The sequence below is a fragment of the Centruroides sculpturatus genome, unplaced genomic scaffold (genome assembly GCF_000671375.1).
Source record: "Centruroides sculpturatus isolate CEXI.00-Female unplaced genomic scaffold, Cexi_2.0 scaffold1467, whole genome shotgun sequence".
Taxonomy (NCBI): Eukaryota; Metazoa; Arthropoda; class Arachnida; order Scorpiones; family Buthidae; genus Centruroides; species Centruroides sculpturatus.
In genome coordinates, this window is record NW_019385654.1 from 7,658 (window position 1) to 27,711 (window position 20,054).

At 30.5% G+C, this 20,054-nt stretch overlaps 1 protein-coding gene across 3 annotated transcripts; it reads left to right on the top strand.

The window, feature by feature from the left end:
* Window positions 1-4,118: 4,118 nt before the first annotated feature.
* On the top strand, window positions 4,119-17,750 carry LOC111640902 (dimethyladenosine transferase 2, mitochondrial-like). Of its 3 annotated transcripts, none has more exons than XM_023386994.1 (11): window positions 4,119-4,143; window positions 4,270-4,390; window positions 6,019-6,308; window positions 6,397-6,465; window positions 6,551-6,642; window positions 9,773-9,914; window positions 12,414-12,559; window positions 12,631-12,723; window positions 14,253-14,303; window positions 16,702-16,856; window positions 16,927-17,750. In XM_023386994.1, exons 3-11 carry the CDS (start codon window positions 6,035-6,037, stop codon window positions 17,141-17,143), a joined length of 1,239 nt encoding a protein of 412 aa, XP_023242762.1. In that variant the 5' UTR covers window positions 4,119-4,143; window positions 4,270-4,390; window positions 6,019-6,034; the 3' UTR covers window positions 17,144-17,750. The 3 variants fall into 3 exon arrangements, with proteins under 3 accessions (XP_023242762.1, XP_023242764.1, XP_023242763.1); XM_023386995.1 differs by having other exon boundaries at window positions 4,130-4,192; XM_023386996.1 differs by having other exon boundaries at window positions 4,129-4,390; window positions 16,812-16,856; window positions 16,927-16,995.
* Window positions 17,751-20,054: the final 2,304 nt, after the last annotated feature.

A 20,054-nucleotide genomic window follows, 5' to 3' on the forward strand; every position in this document is an offset into this window, starting at 1 on the left:
TTTCTAAAAATATCGTGGAAATAAGGTAGGTTGATACAGAAACTATTTATCGCACGTATACTGTATATGAGCTTCAAAATAAATAATAATAATAGATTTTATCAAACGATGAGATCAGCCGATTAATTGTATCGTGTACAATATTTTACACCCCCAAGGAAAATACTGTAGGTCTAGGGTAAAATAAATTTTGTTTTCCCACAGTTAAACTTCGCCGCTAATTGCTGTTGTGATAACTTTAATACGATCTTCTAACGACAGCACTTTGCATTTCGGACATTTTCCAACAAACTGAAATGAATTTCCTTTGTTGCTAGACTAATTTATTAACACCTGCACCTAATTTCAAGGGTGGGAGAAGTGCCCGGGATGGGTTCGAACGAGAGTTTAGACTAATTCATTATATTAGGAGGTGGAAACGTTGTTGAGATGGGTTCTTACAATAGTTTAGACCAGATACATTCGCGAAAGTGGTCGCTTATTACAGGTGTTGTATGTTGTTTCGGACCAAAATTCGATGCCCGCGGTCGCGTTACACAGGTGGTCGTTTAATACAGGTAACTTATACGAAGACTCTATGGATAAACTATTCCGTGCCAGAAATTTTTGCCCGTTTTGGCAGGTGCCCGTCGAATGCAGGTGGTCGCCTAAGCAGTTTTCACTATATATTGAAAAATATAAAAACAATAAAAAATTATACTTCAGATGTTAATTTAGTATCAAAAACGTAAAATATTTCAGTAGCCCAAGACATAGACAAAGATTGAAGCGCCACAGCACTGGCGAAAACTTAAAATTGCCGACTGGAATTTTTTCGGATGATTGACTTTCGGAAAATCGACGCTCTACTGTATTTTTCTTTTTTAAATTTGATAAATAAATTTTCTTCTGCATTTACATGGTGCAGAATGTCGACCGTGGGGAGGTAAAAGACGATCTTTTTCAATTCTACGTCTCGAGGCTTGACCATCTCCGAAATTCGTTCGAATAAATATCTTTTTCGTCCATTTTCGACCATGGCATGAAATAAATCAAACTCTTAGGATTTCGCTTTGCGGGAAGATTCCTCGGTCGCCGCGAGTTTCGCCTATTAATGCAACATCAAACTGGATAAAGTTAATATTAAAAATACCGAAAACCTTTATAATACGGCCGAACGAAAATTAAGTCCGAGACAACGGGAGATCGACACAGAGGATAAACAGACTGAGCTAGGGGCAAACGATCATTCTTTCTCCTTGAATTTCTGACTTTTTAAAGGATCTCTCTTCTAAATTCTTAATGTGATCGCTTAATCAATTTGACACGTCCGCAAGTGTTGATCCAACTTTGAAACTTTCGCTCGTACCTCTCATGCCATAATATTTAAGTTAATGTATTTAAATTGATTAAATTTCTAATAAACGTTATTTTCGAATTCTGTGTGAACTTTTTATTTATTTATTTTTTTGATTCATCAAGTTGATTATAGAGATGATGTAAATTACTTTACTGTAAATAAGATGCAAGCAGCAACGCCAAATATATTATCAACTGAAGGTGATGAGAAATGTCCGAAATTATCTGATATATTCTTGTCTGTTGAATTTACGGTCGCATGCTGCACTGCGAATTCTCAATTGTACTGGTCTCGCTGCCTTAGATCATCCCGCTGTGTGTAATTTATTTTACCAATTAAATCAATTGTTTCCATTGGCCAATATAGACGATTGTTTCCAAAATCGGGCCAGTTTAGTTTTATGTGAAATACATAGTGGAGCTGACCAATGCGGTCCGGTTCACTCCACTTCTTGCAGAGTCTTGGGACAGGTGAGATACCTGTTCGGGTCAAGCAGCAATGTAGCACGATCAACTTAGGCACGCTTGGAGTTCAAATTGAATACAGTAGACCACCCCTATAACAGTGTAGATAATTCCGTGTTATATGAATTCCATGTTGTACGAGTCACTTAGATTTTACTGTAAGTGACCAGTACAACATGGAATTCATATAAGACGGAATTATCTACAGTGTTATAGGGGGGTCTACTGTATATGTTTAATTCTGAAATATGATCCTTCGTATTGTAATTGCGGCGATATAGAGATGATATGAAAAATATGTAGTATAAATGAATAATTAATTGAAATAATTAAAAAGGAAGAGTATATTTGAAAGAAATAATTTAAAAAATATTTACCTCAGTAAAACGTATGAAAATAAATAATCAATGTATATAGCTACCAAGAGTTTAATTGCTGAAAATCAATGTTGAATATGTAAAATAGTTATTTCACATTGCTTTTGACAGGTTAGTTACATGAAATTTCAATGATTTGGCGATAAAAATAACATTTAATTGCAGCATTTCGTACAGAAATAATAGAAAATTTATATCAGTTGTAAATGCGGTAATTGTAGTCAGTGGTCATTAATTAAGCGGGGTCATTCCTCTAAATGTAATTAGATATTACTTAAAAATGCAAATATAAATGAAATAAATCAATAGTTATATGTAGTGTAATATAAGATATTTATTTTCGAATTAAGGGAAAATATCTTTAAAAACTTCTGAGTCATTAAACTGTATAGTTGCAGCATTAAAAAATTTATTAAAATATTATTAAAATATTAAAAAGTTATTAAGTAGCCTCAACAATTCTTCAAGAACATTTGGAACATCATAAATTCTCTATTTCAGTAGTGTACCCATAGGGAGGCAAAGATACTGTACTTGACACCCTTCAAATAAAAAGAGAAGAAATACAAAAATATTTTCCAAAAATCGTTTCCTAATTAATATTTCTTTTCATTTATACTGTGTCGTGATTTCTATTTCTATACAACTTTTGAATTAACGGTCACATAAGGTGGAAATTTTAGTGAATTGGCATTAAAATTTTTTTTCCGTTTAATTCGGCTCCCTCAAGATTTAATCCTGAGTGCGTCGCTATTTGTGGGCACAATGTTAACTTCGAAATCTATTGGCCACAAAGCTTTGCCGACTAGCCACCAGAGCCGCTGCTACAGATGCCATACAAGAAAGCCTATAATTGAAATTATAAATTCTGATTTTGAAATTCAGAAGATTCTGCCAAGCAGTTCCGTTCCGAATACAGTCGTGGGTTCGCGCCTCGCCAAAACGGGCCAGCTACATGGCATTTATACCTGGTTAATAGGCGAGACAACACGATACTTTTGTTCTCCGGGACGTTTCGTAGTTTTTTGACACGTTAATTTAATCTATTTTTAGAAAGTTTGTAAAACAACCAATTAAATAAACAAATGATAATAGTAAAAATTAATTTTAAAAATGGAAAACGGCATTTATTGTCTTCTGATTGAATTTCCATTTAAATAAGTGCTTGATTATTTTCGTTTCCCCGACTAAGTATAGTACGTGGCTGCAGCTAAATAAGCAGTTTGGAAAAGACATGGCGGCGCTTATCTGTATGATCACTCTCTCATTATAAGCTCTCTATCCCATACGTACGATACAAGTTATTTCTATGTATCATTTAATGAAAAATAAAAATTTTTTCATAATTAATTCTTGTGCTGAGTTAACTAAAATGCCTTCCATATATTTAAGGAACAGTGCAATGTGCATAACCTTCGATAACTGTAGGCTTTAATTTCTCTTTACTTGAAAGCAAACAATTTCATACAGAATTTGTTTTAATGACATTATTTTCTCTGATATTTTTTAGAATTTAATTAATTATCGAAATTTTCTCAATGGTCGAATGGCCGAAGCTACAAAGGGTTGCTTGCCACTCTGAGGAATGCTAAGGGAAAAATTCCTTATATTAAAACTTTAATAGAGTTTAATATAAGGAATTTTTTAAGGGCGATCTATCTCGTTGTCGCCTTCCGACATTCCCAATCTGGGAATGTCCGAGCCCACGATGGATATGGAAAAATATCCTTTTAGTGTTCAATGGACGGAAAAAGTAATGAATACATTTCGTATAAAAACATAAAGATATTATTTAAATTTATTATTAAACAAAACTTATTAATAAATTGAAATAATATTATATGATTTTAATTGCAATTAATATCTAGAACAAATATTAAATAATATACATTTTATTAAAATATTTTAAAGATTGTTGTATAGAGTAGGTGGCAGTTTAATCGTTTCAATATGGCTGCGTCCAGTGAGAAATGTTTTTGTTATGTTTACTATTATACAATTCGTTCGAAAACGTTAATAGTGCATTTTAAAATGTAGTTATTTAATCTAGTTTGCGTTTTTTTTTAATTATGAAATTTTCTTGGATTAGGTATAAGATCGGTAACAATGCAGATTTTCTATACACGTGACTATTATTTTGATGTGTGATCATTATTGTAACGAGTAACTTACATATGAAGTACCATAAAGCTGTAGCACGTATATAAGAGGTATATATGCTATTAAATTTTGGTTGTGAAAGGTCGAGGAGATGGATAGATAAAGGGTAGTCATGTGATGATAATTATACAGTTTAAGGAAATATGAATTTTTTTAATTGTTTTATTTTAAAAAGAATTTATGTTTAACAGACATTCAGAAAACCCATAACATTTTTCATGCGACCCGTATATAAAGTGCTATAAACAAAAAATCATAGGACTACTTACCGATTGTGCCCTGTTCGACACGGCATTGCCTAAGCTTGTCGTCTTAATCAAGTGTTAACCCACCAGTGGCTGAGTGGATTCCATCTTTGCTCATAGCGGCAGTGACCATACCTAAACACTGGTGTTTGGTTGTGGGTTTGTGCCTCGATCGGACAGACTGGCAACTTGGAGTTTTCTGGGTTTTCTCCTTGCAGATGACGCCTGAATAGAGGCCAGCTCTCCATAAAAGTCCTCCCGGAAGGCATTCTATGCTCCTTCGTGTCTCTTCTGGCTGACTCTTTTGTCACCTTGCGATCCATCTTCTGAGGTGTCTTCTTCCCTTCGGATTAAAAGGAAATAGTAGTACACTCCTCTATCACAAGGAATAAAGAAAAGACAAGCGTAAGCAATGGCATCTGGAATGGAATGGGGCACAATATGTAAGTAGTCCTATGATTTTTTTGTTTATAGCACTTTATATATGCATAACATGCATGTATAAAGTGCTATAATTCAGAAAATTCATAACATTTCAGGGTTCTATATTCAGAAAATGCATAACATTTTTTCAGGGTTGCCTGGCAAATGTTATGCATTTTCTGAATGTATATTAAATATACATTCTTTTTAAAATAAAACAATTAAAAAAAACTCATATTCCTTTAAACCATATAATTATCGTTCAGTTGTCAGTACACATGATGTTTCATGTCTTTTTTAATTTAATACTTGGAAACAAATTTTATATACTTATTCCATACACAATGATACACTGTCTTCCAAAATGAATGATAATACCATTTTGAATTACTGTAATAATTATGTTAATTATTATCTGAGAAGCATGAGATGTACACTAATCAATAGAGTTACTAGTCATGTTTCTTGTCACATTTGCATTTGAACATTTTTGTTTACTAGTCTCTAGGAAGCTCCATAAACAAAATTGGTGATTCTGCAGCAGAAGAGAAATTTTGTATTTTGCAGTTTTCAAAGTTGGAATCACTCACTTGTTCATTGTGCAACATGAGTAATCTTCAGGAGTTGTAGAATTGTGGCCGCTGTGGGAAAAGTAACAATAGATATGCCATAGTGAATGTAAGAAGAATTTCAGTATCAGTCAGATGTGTGCTATATGACATGAGGTGCATGTATTGAGAAGTTATAATGGGCAAATGGAAAGTTTTCAAATACTTTAATGCACATTATAATGTTTTTAGATAATAATTAACATAATTATAATAATAGAGAATGATAAAATTCTTTTTGGTAAGATCCTGTATTTTTAATCATTAACTTAAATTTAAAATATTAATATAATTGGCATTTAAATTAACATATTATGTCAACACAAATATTTTTAAAGTTTCAATGTTTAAAAGATACTTTAATTGTTATATAATATACTTTTATAATTATGTAATATGTAGTTTCAGAATTTGAAGAATGGCACTGAACACATATTATAAATGGAGATTTATTCGACAAGTACGATTAAGATTTTCATGGGATTTTTCCAATCAATTTTATCTGTGGAATCCTGTAAAAAGATATTTAAATGTAAGCAATGTTTTACATAAACAAAAAGCAAAAAATGCTATATTAAAACATAAAATAGTAGCTGAGAAATATAGAAATATATTGAAGAAGAATGAAGATAATCCATACATAAGTAAACGTTATAAAAACTGCACTTATGTAATACATGATGATGTAGTTGGTAATAATTTTAAAATATTTTTTTTATTAGAGTTAAATTAAAGATATTTAAAGATTAGATCAACTTTAAAAGTAATAAATTTTTGTAGAGCTTGTTTTACAAAATATCAGTTCAGATTTAGCCAAAGAAGATGCTCTTATTATAGAAATTAATCCAGGTAAGATGATTTTCTTTTGTAATATTAATATAATAATAATAATAATAATAATAAAGTTTGAAAATTATTTTCTTAATATTTATAGGTTTTGGGATACTTAGTAAAGCTCTTCTTGAAAGTGGAGTTTCTCAATTGAAACTTATTGAAGATAATAGGGTGTTTTTGCCTCATTTGTTGGTTAGTATATATGATTGTTATTAACATTTTGAGTTTAGAATATTTTCTGGAATTAATTTGGTTTCATTATGAAAAATTCTGCAATTATCTACCTTTTGATGAGTCCTGTAAATATGCGTGATACTTGTGGTGGGCTGTACAGAGTAAACACACGCATTTATGTTTTTCAAATTTGTCTCATTATAGTATGCTCATCTATTTATGGACAAACATGAAACATTACAGATAGCTAGGAGCATATATTGGCAGGTATAGCAATTTTTTTTGTTTCTTGTGATTTTCGTAAGTTTCACAAGATTTAACATAGAATTTTCTCACGTAAAGACAAACCTGCTGTATAGTAGTAGTTCACACTTGCTGTCTGCTGAATCATTGGAGTTTTTCAATTGAATTGGAAGAAAAAATATTGCCTACTTTATTTAAAAATACAAATTAGAAGATGAGATATTAATTTTTTTTGTAAATATTACATTTTTTTAAAAATAGCTCACTCTGGGATTATAGTGTCACTGGTAAACCCTCTCATCAAAGGGTTAATGACTATAAACTGTGGTAAATTATAATAAAATTGATAAATGCAAAGATCTATTGTTGAAACAGATTCAAATGTATGGTGTAGTGAACAACAAAGCAGACTTCATGAGTGTGTAATCCAGGATCCCAAGCTTACAAGTACTTAGAGGAAGCCTGCACTTGAGTAATATTTAACTCTTGTTGTCATCAAAAGCTACTATATTTATAATTTTCAAAATATAGAGTTGGTGTTAGGGAAGAAAGTACGATATTGACCAGTGATAAATTCTTTAGCTTAGACATAATATTGAGGTATTTTTAGTTATCATAGTAATGCTTTAGGGTATTCATAAAAGTTACTGTGCGGTAGAAAAGGTTTAAATAAAGTTTTAATAAAAGTAAACTTTTACATACAATAATGCCATTTCTCCTATATCAAATGTTAAAAATGTCCTTCATCTGGGGAGTGAAGTCTGGAGACCTAGCAAGCCAGATTTCACAGAAGATTATGTTATCACCAAAGAAGTCTTCCAAAAACCAGATTGTCTGTGAGAAACCAGTAATGTCACCTACTGTAAACTGGAAATGTAGGACATACAGCATTAATGAGTACTTGTAACAGATCTTTTCTTTAAATATTAGATACATTTTTTATTAAAAGGTTGACAAGATCTCTGTGAATTACTAATTTCATTTTGCATTGTGATTTTCAAACCCCTATTCAAACTAGGGTGTAGCTATTATTATATACAATATTTATTGTTTGAGATATTTCAGTTTAGTGTTAATTTCATATAGCAGAAACTTATTGAAATGTTGATTTTATTCAATTAAAATACAATGAACTCATTTAAAATTTGACATTCCTCACAAAAGTCATCAGTACAGCAAGTGTTTTCCAAGCTGTTTGCAGGTGATTTGTATCTACTTGTTTTCTGGTACAATTTTGCATCTAGGTCTCAGGGTACAATTTAGCTTTCCTAAGAGCAACCAATTTTAACTGATAGGGTTTTGGATTAATGGAGAGCATATTATTGGCCCACTTCATAGTAATCTCATTGGTTGTTATAATACTCTTAACCTACCAACAGTCACGTTCAAGTTTATTCTTTTAGTTGGTAGAATTGTTGAGAAGTCATCAATTGGCACTAAGTAATGAATTGGACAGTTAGAAGCATGTTTTGGTCTCATCATGAAGTAATAGTAAAATAAAAATAGAGATTAGCATAAAAGTTGGTAAATGGCATTTTGGTCAATATTGACAAACTAATTTATTGAAAAAATAATGCAAAATGTCATTTAATTAACATATAATTAGCAAACAAAGCAGGGATTCACAGTACTGGTGAGCAATGTGTTCTTCAAATGATTAAGAAAAATTAAATTGCTAGATAGTGTGCAAATGCCCAACATGTTTGTCACTTGCCTTCCCTCAGACTTAATATTGTACTCCATCACGTGTGAACCATTGCACTTTCCTCAAATCTATCTTCTGTGACATCATTTACAGGAGCTTTAATTTGATACCTGAACCATATTTTTAGCCCCAGCCATTTACTCAAACTAAGTCAGAAAACTGAAACCCTCTTTCAATTAATATATAGATATTATTATATACTAGCTGCAAGGACCTGCTTCGCTGGGTTTTTATTTGTGGGCAAAAAGTAACGATAGTGAAGATTAAGATAATTACATTATAGCCAATTTATTAGCCAATTATTAGCCAATTAATAGCTTATAGCTATCGAGACGCAACCACCATAGTGCACGAATGGAGACTTGGGGCTACTACCACATACAAACACCATTCATGTGCGATGTGTAGTTTTGGCTGAAAAGTGAAATATAGGGATACACACGTCCATTTTTATATATATAGATACACACACACCATGCCAGGGTAAAAGTGTAAGTTGGCTGAGAGTCACGATAAGCCATGCACACTAGGTCATCACCAGTTGGTGTCATGAGTAACCAGTATGGCTATATCTAAATTAAGCAAGAGTTGTGAGTTTGAGTAATGCTCTAGGTCAATCTTTTCTTTCAGAATATTCTAAATTTAAGTTAAAATCAATTTTTTTTCTAATTATTGAGTGAGCATTCAAATACAATGTCCTCACTTGGGAGGGGTGATATGTAAAAATTTTGAACAGATTATGACTGGGTGGGATGTTAGTAGAGTGATGATACCCTAAAGATTCTCAAACATTTTTCTATTTTAAATAACTTTTTACCAAAATATTAGGGGTGTCTGAAAATTTGGGGTTATCAGGGTGGCAGATCAGGTATAACATCAACTTAGGGTTCTAAAAATTGGCAACAAAATATGACAGGGATAGGGTAGGTAGTCAAAAAAACTTAAAATTGGTGACATCATATTTGAATGACCCTTAAATTTATCACAATGGCAGCCTAACTGCCTACCTCTAGCCAAATTGCTTTATATCTAATTATTAAATTAACCTTAATGTAACCTGTAAATCCAGTGGAGCATATGGAAAATCATAGAAAATATTTTTGTTATTAGATAATTTAATTATTAAAGATTTAAGTACATTGATTCTCTTTCATTAAACATTATTACTTTAAAATTTAATAATGTTTTTTTCCCCTGTAGGAATTATCTGAGCTTTATCCTGGTAAAGTACAGTTAATTAATAGAGATTTCTATCGGATGTTTAAGATACCTGAAGATAGCGAGACTGAGAATGATATGTCACAAATTGTAGAAGGTGCAAAAATCAGGAAATGGAATGAAGGTTTGTTTTAAAATATTTTTTATAAAATTAATTTCTTTCCATGTTTTATATAAATTTCAAATAATTTGCGTTCTGAGTTTTCAGGAGTAGAGTATGCACTTAAGACTATTACAATAAGAAAAACATGAAGTATGATGCTAGAAAGGAAGGCTGAGAAATGATTACTTAGTCATTTTGAAATGTTTTTAGAGTATAAAGTATGCCTAAGGCTTCTCTGGCTATAAAATATGCTTCTTCATATGATGTTTGGTTTGAATTCTCGAATCAGTTAACTGTTCTAATCTTTTGCTGTTCAGATGATGTTTTTGACTCTGCTTTTGGGCATTAAAAGGTTTCTTTTTCCTGTTCACCATAAGTTCAATCAGGTTCACTAATTGAGTGGTGAAAGAGGATTCTTGAGATATCTGGTAATACTACCCCAAAATATTTTTAGGGTTTTTTACAGTCTGGATTTAATCTCAGGTTTCCAAAGCAGTAGGTTATGTCTTAATCACCTCAGCCATTTGGTTGTTGCTATTGAGTGGGTTATATATTATTGCTCATACTATACTTTTGAAAAAAGAAAACAAAACTGATATAAAATAAAATGATTTCAAAAATAGAGGTCTTATATGGCATAAATTTATCTTTCTCACTTGCAGATTAGAAGAAATATGATCAAGCATACAACTTAAGGCGGCCATACACGTTAAGTTAATTCTTTGAGGCTGCCTGACCTTGAGGAACTTCAGAATTTCCTATCGCCCACACATGAAGAAGAAAATCTTTCAGCAGAGGCGTAGCTAGGGTGGGGCAAAGTAGGGCACATGCCCCGGGCACCGGTCACAGAGGGACACCAAATGGTCTCCAAGACAAACAAGATTTATTTCTGGAGGGGGAGGGGGCGCCAGTTATGTTCGCTACACCATTGTCTCTCAGTCAGTCAGTCAGTCAGCCATGGCATCTGATGACGACATACTGGCTGTTCTTGGATGTTTATTGGCAACAAATTCTATTAAAACTAAGTATGCATAGAAGTCTGGTGTAAATAGTAGTAGTAGTGGTTTGGGTAGCACTGATCACAAAATTAATTTTTCATATGAATAATTTTTTAATGGAATTATTTCAGATCACAAAATTAATTTTTCAAGAGAAATCTTGGACTATAGATTCTGTTAAAAAGCATCAATTATCAGCGAAAGATCAATGGCAAGTTGATTTTCCTACCAAAAAAATTCATGGATTAAATTTTATAGACGAATATATATTAATAATTCTCAACCACATCCGATATTAGTACAAATTGTAAACATTATTATCGCAAATTAATTTTATAATTTAATAATTAAAAAGAATTTATTAAACTTTGTCTTATTTTAAGTTGTCATGTTTTAATTTACTTGGATATTAAAACAATAAATTTTTTAAAATGTAAAAGAAAATGATATAGAGTATCAAGATGTTTTATGAAAACGGAAGAAATGAATTGAGAAGTTTTCTAAATATTAAAATTATTTATAATTTTAATTTACTCAAGAAATTTTTGATCTGAAAATAATTTATAACCTGAAAAATTAATTTTTTAGGTTATAAATAATAAAAGTTAATAAGGTTATAGAAAATAATTCTTCTAAACATTCACGAGACATTGTTCTAACTACTCAGCAGTCTCACAACTGAACAACATGACAGCACACACGTTAAGATCGGCACAGTGTCAGACTGTGCAGGAAAATCAAATAGTTTTTCAATTCTACTCCGGTGGTCAGTACAGTTTGCCAAAATTGTTAAATTTTCCCCCACACACTATCAGGAATTACTCAAGGTCAAGCATGCGTGGTTAATCCTTTGAGGATTAACTTAACATGTATGGCTGCCTTTAGGGCTTAATTTCTGACTTATGTACAAACATTATTTTCTGAAATTCATTTACTCCTATAAACATATAGCAACATAATGCAATGTCAGTAGTGCAATATATTACTTTAAATTTTCTATTCTGCAAAATGTAGGGCAACAAACTGCATTTTTCCAGTATTACTTTAAATGAAGGCAATGGTGTTTTAATCAAAGTAGTGTGTTTTATGTTTACATAAATATCTATATACAGGGTCTTTCAAAAAGAATGCTACAGTTTAAAATATTATTATTATTTTAATTATTATTTGAAAACATCATAATGTACATTAAAGCATTGGAAAACATTCCAAGTTTCACATTTACCTATTACAATTTCTCAGTGCATGCTCCTTGTGTCATACAGCACACATCCAACCTATACTTAAATTCTTTTTACATTTTGTTATTTTGTTTATGAAGCTTCCTAGAGACAGTAAACAAAAATGTTCAAATGCAAATGGGAGATGAAATTTGGATAGTAACTCTATTGATTGGTATACATCTCATACTTCTCAGATAATAATTATCATAATTACAGTAATTTAAAATGATAGAATTCATTTTGGAAGACCATGTATATTCGTTCTGTTAAAGCAAAAGCTTTTAAATTTGTTTTTTCAGAACCTCCATTAAAGATCTTCTTAATTCTGCCATTTGATAAAAGTTATTTTTTGAGAAGAATGATTTATTCTCTGGAATGTGAAAATTCTATATACAGATTGGGAAGAGTTGAGTTTTTAATGTTTGTATCAGGAAAAGAATATGCAGTATGTAACACATTCAATATTCTTTCATACTTAAAATTAATTATAATTTAATTTTAAATATATTATTACAGTATATGATTGCTGGACCAAAGGATAATTTTATGAAGTATCGCCAAGTTTCAGTACTATATCAGTTGTTTTTTGATATTGAATTAATAGAAAAGGTAATTTTTAAATGCTCATTGTTTTAAGAATACTTTAACAGAAATTGAATCTATTAATGAAATGCATATTGTGGATTTGCAGTGAGCTTGAACAATATATGTATATACAAGCATCTAACTCTTAATTTATGTAGTAGATTGGTTCAGAAAAAGTTTCATATAATACAGTGGAGTCCTATACAATGTAGGGGATATTCAAGTCTGCTAAAGTTATAAAATTTCCAAGATAAACCATACTCCAAACCATATATGCCAAAGTGTCCCCAGCAGAAGTTTTTGAACTAAACTTCTTTTGCAAAATTCTTTTCTGCATCCTTTGCATGTCTGTATACAAAGTTTGGTGTCAATTCTCTTATTGATTATAGCTACAGATTGCTCTGAAAATGTTTGTTTTTACATTAAATTTCTTATTCTTTGCTAGTTTTTGGTGATTTTTGTATTTTTATCATTTACCCAGTGTATTGTTGTGATTGATGTTTTAGTTTTAATAAACTGAAACTAATTCTACTGGAAACATACAGCTTCTTTTTCTCCTTGCAATATTTCTTCTATCAATTCAGAAACAAAATTTAAAACACTTTTGTTTATATGACATTTTTGTTAAGCAGTTCTTCAAATATAAATCCAATTCAAATTGTTCTTTGAACAAAAATTTGTAGATATCTATACTTTCAAGCTATAAACCTATCATCTTGAATCGGTAAGAGTTTGTGTGTGTGTATCTTGAACTAGAAAAATTTTCCATTGCAAAGAAAGAAGTTTAAATTTGATTTTAAAACTGATTTTTGTCTGTTGTTAAATATTTTCCATAGGAAAAAAGTGCTTACAACTAATATAATATGTTTTATACATATATAAACAATCAATTCCGACACATACTACAAATTAATTCATTAAAATGCTGGATTATCTTGGGATATATTTTTGGTGCAAAGTCATTCCCAGTTATACAGCAAAACCCTGAAATTAAATTCCTTCTTCCAAATTATCCTAAATTGTTAAATTTAATTCTAACTTAATTTAATTATTAATAGTAGAAGAAAAATAGCCTGATACATTATGACAATAGTTTGGTTCTATTTGGCTTTAATATAACTATTGTAAGATATTCTAAGGTATGTTTATACCTTAGGACACTTTACATTAGGAGTCATATATTGCTTATCAGAAATATTGAGACCTGCATTCTCTATTAGAACAATATTGTATATATAAAGTTAAGTTTATAAAAAGGAACTGTATACATAGGCTGTACAGGAGCCACAGTTAGAAGAGCCTCTTACAGCTTTCAAGCTACAGTTAGAAGAGCCACTTGCAGCTTTCAAGCCACAGTTTGGCCAATGTGGTTCTATATAATGACAACAACTTCCAAATATTTTTGAATTGGAGGTTCTTTTTTCTTGTTTAGAATATATTCTATATTATTTTCTAACACATACAACAAAATCAAAAAGTATTTAAAATTTATAATGTTATACATAAATTTTATTTGGTTTCTTAATTAAAAATAATTTTTTCTTAATTTTTAGATACCAAAAGAACATTTTTACACTATTTTTAAGAATAAGAAAAGGAAAAGGGTAACTTATTATTATTATTATTATTCTTATCATTATAAAATATTTTGAATTAGAAATATAGAAATATAATTTATGAATATTTTTAAACATTAATTTATTGCTTAGAAAGTTGGATTGTATGGTAGTCATCATTTCTTGTCACAAATGCCCTTTAAAAATATAATCATCCTTTAGTATCTGTGGGGATTGTTTTCAGGACCTCTTGTGGATACCAAAATCCATAGATGCTCAAGTCCCTTGTATAAAATGGAATAGTAAAGTTTTCCAAGTTTCCGAGTACATAAAGAAACATACTACATCTTAATTAGCCAAAAGAATTCCACTTTAATTAGTTAATTATCAAAAATTGGTTTAAATTTAATCATTTTAAAGAAAACAAATGAAATACAATAAAATGCAAAAAGGAATGGTTTGATGAATGATGTAATAAATTGGCCTTTAAAATAGTTTCTCTTGCTCCAACTACTATGGGAATAGTTAATTTTGTACTGATGTTTATGTGCATATATTCATTTCAGAAAATAGCAGAAAATTAATTTAAAGTTTAGAGCACATTGTGTGCAATATGTATGAAAATTTGGTGTGAAATGGCCTTTGTAGATGAATATCTTTTTGATATCTAAATTTATCAGTGTCTGTTTTTTTAAGAAATTTCTATATTTACTAATTAAAAGGTATTTTTACACTTCACATTTGTAAGGTCAGACTCACTGGAATCAGAAGAATTTTACTGACCCTGACTTTGTCTTAAAACAATCAACTCTGATAACTCTGACTCCACAACACTGATCAGATGTCAAGTCAATGAAAGCACCAGCCTGTTGCTCTGAGTCAGAACCACAAATTTTCATCAATAAGTAAGAAACTATGAAGGTGTACTTATACTTATTGAAATAAGTATTGCCTTTTATTTTTTTAAACAAACATTTTAATGTGTATACAAAAACGTGAATGTAGTATAAATGAAGTTTGAATTTCTGGCAACACTATTGCATGATAGGAACACTGTGTTGCCTGTCAGACATTTCTGACAAAAGAAAAGAAAAGTGTAATGAAGCATTATTCATTTTCTATGGGCAGGGAGCAAGAAATGTGAACAAATTCATGTGAAAATGCAGAAAGTGTATGGTGATGATTGCATGGACAATTCAAATGTCCATCGATGGTGTGAAATGTTTAAAAATGGTTGTCAGTGTGTGATTGGTAAGCACAGATCAGGTCGTCTGGTAAGTACGGCTTTGCCTCAAACTGTCGATCGAACGATTCAAAGTAACCGCCGCATTTGTTTGAAGACGCTGTTAGAAAAATTGCTTGGTGTCCTGTTTGGTTCTGTGAAGACATTCCTGGCTAGAGAGAAATTCCATTCCGACGAGGAGGTTAAATTGGCTGATGGCAAATGGTTGTATGGCCAGGAAATGGTGTTCTACAGTGCAGGCATCTTCAAGCAGGAGCATTGCTGGGACAAGTGCTTGAACATGAATGGTTGTTATGTCAAGAAGTAGCCTAATCCAAAGAAATATTTTAATCTTGCATAAATGAACTTATTAGATATGATGTAATACAAGATTAAAATATTTCTTTTAATTTTATTTAACGCTTCATAGTCTGAAATTTTTGAAGGTTTTGATTGAGCCTAATCCACATATTTCATTTCATATATTCTGTATTTTCCATATGCATTAACACTTTTGCTTAAAAAAATAAAGGGCATTACTTATTGAAACTCTTCATATATAAATAATATATACTTGAATCATCACATTGCTAAAATCATTGCTTAATGTAAACTATATTTAAAAAAATCTATTACAAATTAAGAAAATAAGTTCTATTAGTATTAATTAGTATGAGGCACCAGCACATTATAAGCTACATGATCAGCTCAGTTATGCCAGTTATACATAGCTCTTACCCATAATAGGTTAATCAGTATAAGAAAAAAGGAAGAAAATGATGTTGTGACCTTTCTTGTCTTTGATAAATTGTAGAGAGATCTGACCAGTTTTAAAATCATATCCCTACGACAGTAATTTAACATCTTATTGGCCATCTGGCTGACAAGAAAATAAATTAAACATTTTTATTATAAAATTCTTCTTATTGTATTTCTTTTACGAATCCTTATCAAAATTGTAATGTATAAATCACTCTCAGATTATTGAATTATTTGGCTAATTTCATAATTAGCTATTAAACTTAATATTTACTTGTTAAATTAGTCTTTTAGTTGGGCAGATAATCTGGTTGTGATTAATTAAAAAATTGGTTTAGAGTTTTTTTATATTTTTACTATTGAATATTGGATCTGTTACACTGGAACATATTAAAGTTTAATATATTTTATGATTAATTTTTCTAATTTTTATATAGTTTAAATTAGATTTATTATTGTTTTCAGGTATTTTATGATGATTCAAATCTATATTTTGTCAAGATAATACCTAAAAAAGATATGTTTAATGACAACATGACATTGCAGAAGCTTACCGAATTTATTTATTTTGTCAGATTTAATCTTGCAGTGAGAAAGTCGTTAATACTTCCTGCGTTAGAGTAAGTTTATTTTCGCATTTGCTTTCATATTTTATAAATATGTATATTTATAACAATATTTATTCTACAGGAGACTTATCCCTGATTGTGGGCCACATTTCATAAAATATGGTCTAGCTATATATACAAGATTTGGTGATGTTACTCCAGAACAAATTCTGGATATTTTCAACATATTTATATCACTACCGGGTTATAATGATGGGTTGTTTAAAGACTTATTTTCTGATGAATTATCAAGAAAGCATCAGGATGAAACATGTGACTTAGAAACAAATATAGAATGAAAAGTAATGAGTGTTTTCCTATTGTAAATTGAACAATAAATTTTTTAATATATTTTAATGATCTCAAACTCTTCTAATGGTTAAAAAAAATCAGATTTTGCTTATTTTCTTTCAGCATTTTGCATCCAATTTTGAATGGTCTGCTTCTCTTTCTCTTTCCTTCAGGCAGTATCTAATACATTGTAGGTTCAGAATGGCAAAAGGTTCAGAATTCTGAATTGGCCAGACCAATTCAGAACTCATCTAGCTAAATGCATCTTACCTTTTGTCACAATGACTTATAATCTGCACAAACTTCTTTTTTCAAGAACTCATCATTGGTAATAGAATCTCAATAAGTGACCATCAGCACAGATGAAACATATTGAGTTTCTGTGTCGCCCATGTTATGACCTTCCAAATTTCATAGCATAAATTGCAGTTGTATTTATTAAAATGATCTAACATTCTACCTCTAGTTTTGAAATTGCAGTAATAATTAACTTATAAATTAATTGTAGAAATACAGTCGACCCCCCCATAACATGGGTTCCTGTAGTTCGGATTCCTATATCAGGGTGAAAAAATTTGCAACAGTATTCGTACAGACATGCTAAAAAAACTCATATAATTCGGTAAAACGTCATCACCGACTCGTGTTGCGACAGGATTGGTCGAATCTAGACCAATAGCGGATATTGTACAAACTGTTGAGTTTAAACGAGCAGCTGACCTACTAAAAACTATTTATTATTTAACGTCCATAAAAATTATATTTATATTAATGATGTCTGCAAAGTTCAGCGAATGTTTTGCAAAAAGAATAATTTATCAGGAAGCACGCAAGTGCCATTCAATAACAAGCTCCACAACGAAAACAAGCTTAAGCAATGGCATAGTCAAACGGTGCACGCTCGGTAAGTAATTGTACAATTTTTTGTTTACAGCATAATTTATATGGATTATTCCCAAAAAATTATACGTATTTTGGAAATGTTGAGTCGAATTAGTCTAGAATCGATTAATTTTATGGAAGAAACCTTTCAAACAGCTGTAGTCCTAAACTGCATACGTGCTGGGCTGTGATTGGCTGGACTCATAGAAAATGGATTCATAAAAACCGGAACGTATCTACCGTGTTATAGGGGGTCGACTGTATAGCCCAATAATCTGGTAGTAACTGGCTTATATTTAGATGTTTAAGTATGATTAAATCTTATATTGAGAAGTCAATTGAAAAGATCCTCTATAACTGGAAGTTACATAACTTTAGTACTAACATAATGTATTGAAGTCAATATTGGCAAATTAATTGACAAAATGCTTGATTATTGATGAAAAATTCAGATAAAATATCTTGCATGTGTTTATGTTACAATTTATATCTATCTATGCAATTAATAAGGAGAGAATTTATCAGATTTTAGTCAGTTTTTTAAACATGTGCTTGGATTGGAAAAGATGGTGCTTGTGTTTCTATGGTTGTAAATTTGTCTCGAAGTGTTAATGGAATCGCAAAATGGGATGAGGACACTTGTGATTAAAATTATGTAATTTGTACAGTTTTAAATATTTGTTTTTTTAATTAGTAATAAATCTTAAAAACACTTAATGTTGCCTTGTAAACAGTTTGTATCCATTCTTCTTTTTTCACTTAGTTTAGCCTGTTTTTATTTGGAATTTCTGCTTTTAATGAGGCTACTTCAGACAGGTAGTTATCTTTTATTCATTCTTCCATTAGTTGCTTTTCTCTGACATCTTTATCCATCATATTTCTTCATTTTTTCTTGAGAATTTCTCTTCTCTTTTCTTGTCAATCCTGTCAGTTTCCTTTGCTATAACCTTCCTTCTCATATAGTGTTTGTTTTTCTATATGCTTGAAACATTTCATTTTTGCTTCTTGACTTTTCCTAACCGAGTCTCTCTTATATATTCATTTCTAATTTAGTCATAACTTTACACAACCATCAAAGTTTTCTCATTTCTGTAATTTTCCTGCTCATGTTAGTTGCTTTTAAAGGCTTCTGTGCTGTACATGATTGTTCACCACAGTTTTATACACTTAATTTTTAAGTTTTAACATACAAAATTGTGGTGTGGTCAACAATTGTGTGTGGAATGAGAACTTTATCCATGATTAAAATTTTATTGACATGGTATTTAATCTATTTGGGATATCTTTTGCTGTGTTATGATAATTGTAAATCTATTGATGAGGGTGCAAAACAAGACTATATGATAGAATAAAAAAATTATGAAAAACATTTATAGATTTTTAAGTGAATTATTGGATGTAGAACCCAGAGATCTACAGCTATAGATCCTTGAATTCTCTGGAAAATCATTAGGTTATGTGCTACAACAGAAATTGGATTTAGCTCTGGTAATTCTGATCAACAAGCGTAAGTATGTAAAGATTTGATTTGTTTCATTTTGACCTTGCAGAATACTTTTCAATCTTTCTGATTGATGATTACATAAATTTAAAATTGTGAGCTGTATTATTCATTTTACTTTTTCACTTTTATCTGTTATTTTACAGTATTATGTATATAATAGTGAAGATTATAAGTACATCACATGATATGATATTACGATACAAATACAGATATGATATTAATAATATAGAAGGGCAGGTTGTACGTCATCTCTTTAAAGATGAAGAATAGAAGAAGAAAAATTAAAGCAGTAGTTTTCTGCTCAAGCTGTATCTCTTCTCTTTTCATTTATTTTTCCAAAGGATGGTGTCAAATCCCCATTTCTATATTACAATATTTTTTAATATAAATTATTTACACAGTAATGAACTCAAAACTGAAACACTACAAATTTTTATCATAATATTCATATACTAATTGTATTTATATTAATGTTTGTAGGGCAAAGTTTCAGAATATGGTTATATGAGTTTATATATCATGTTGAAATTTAG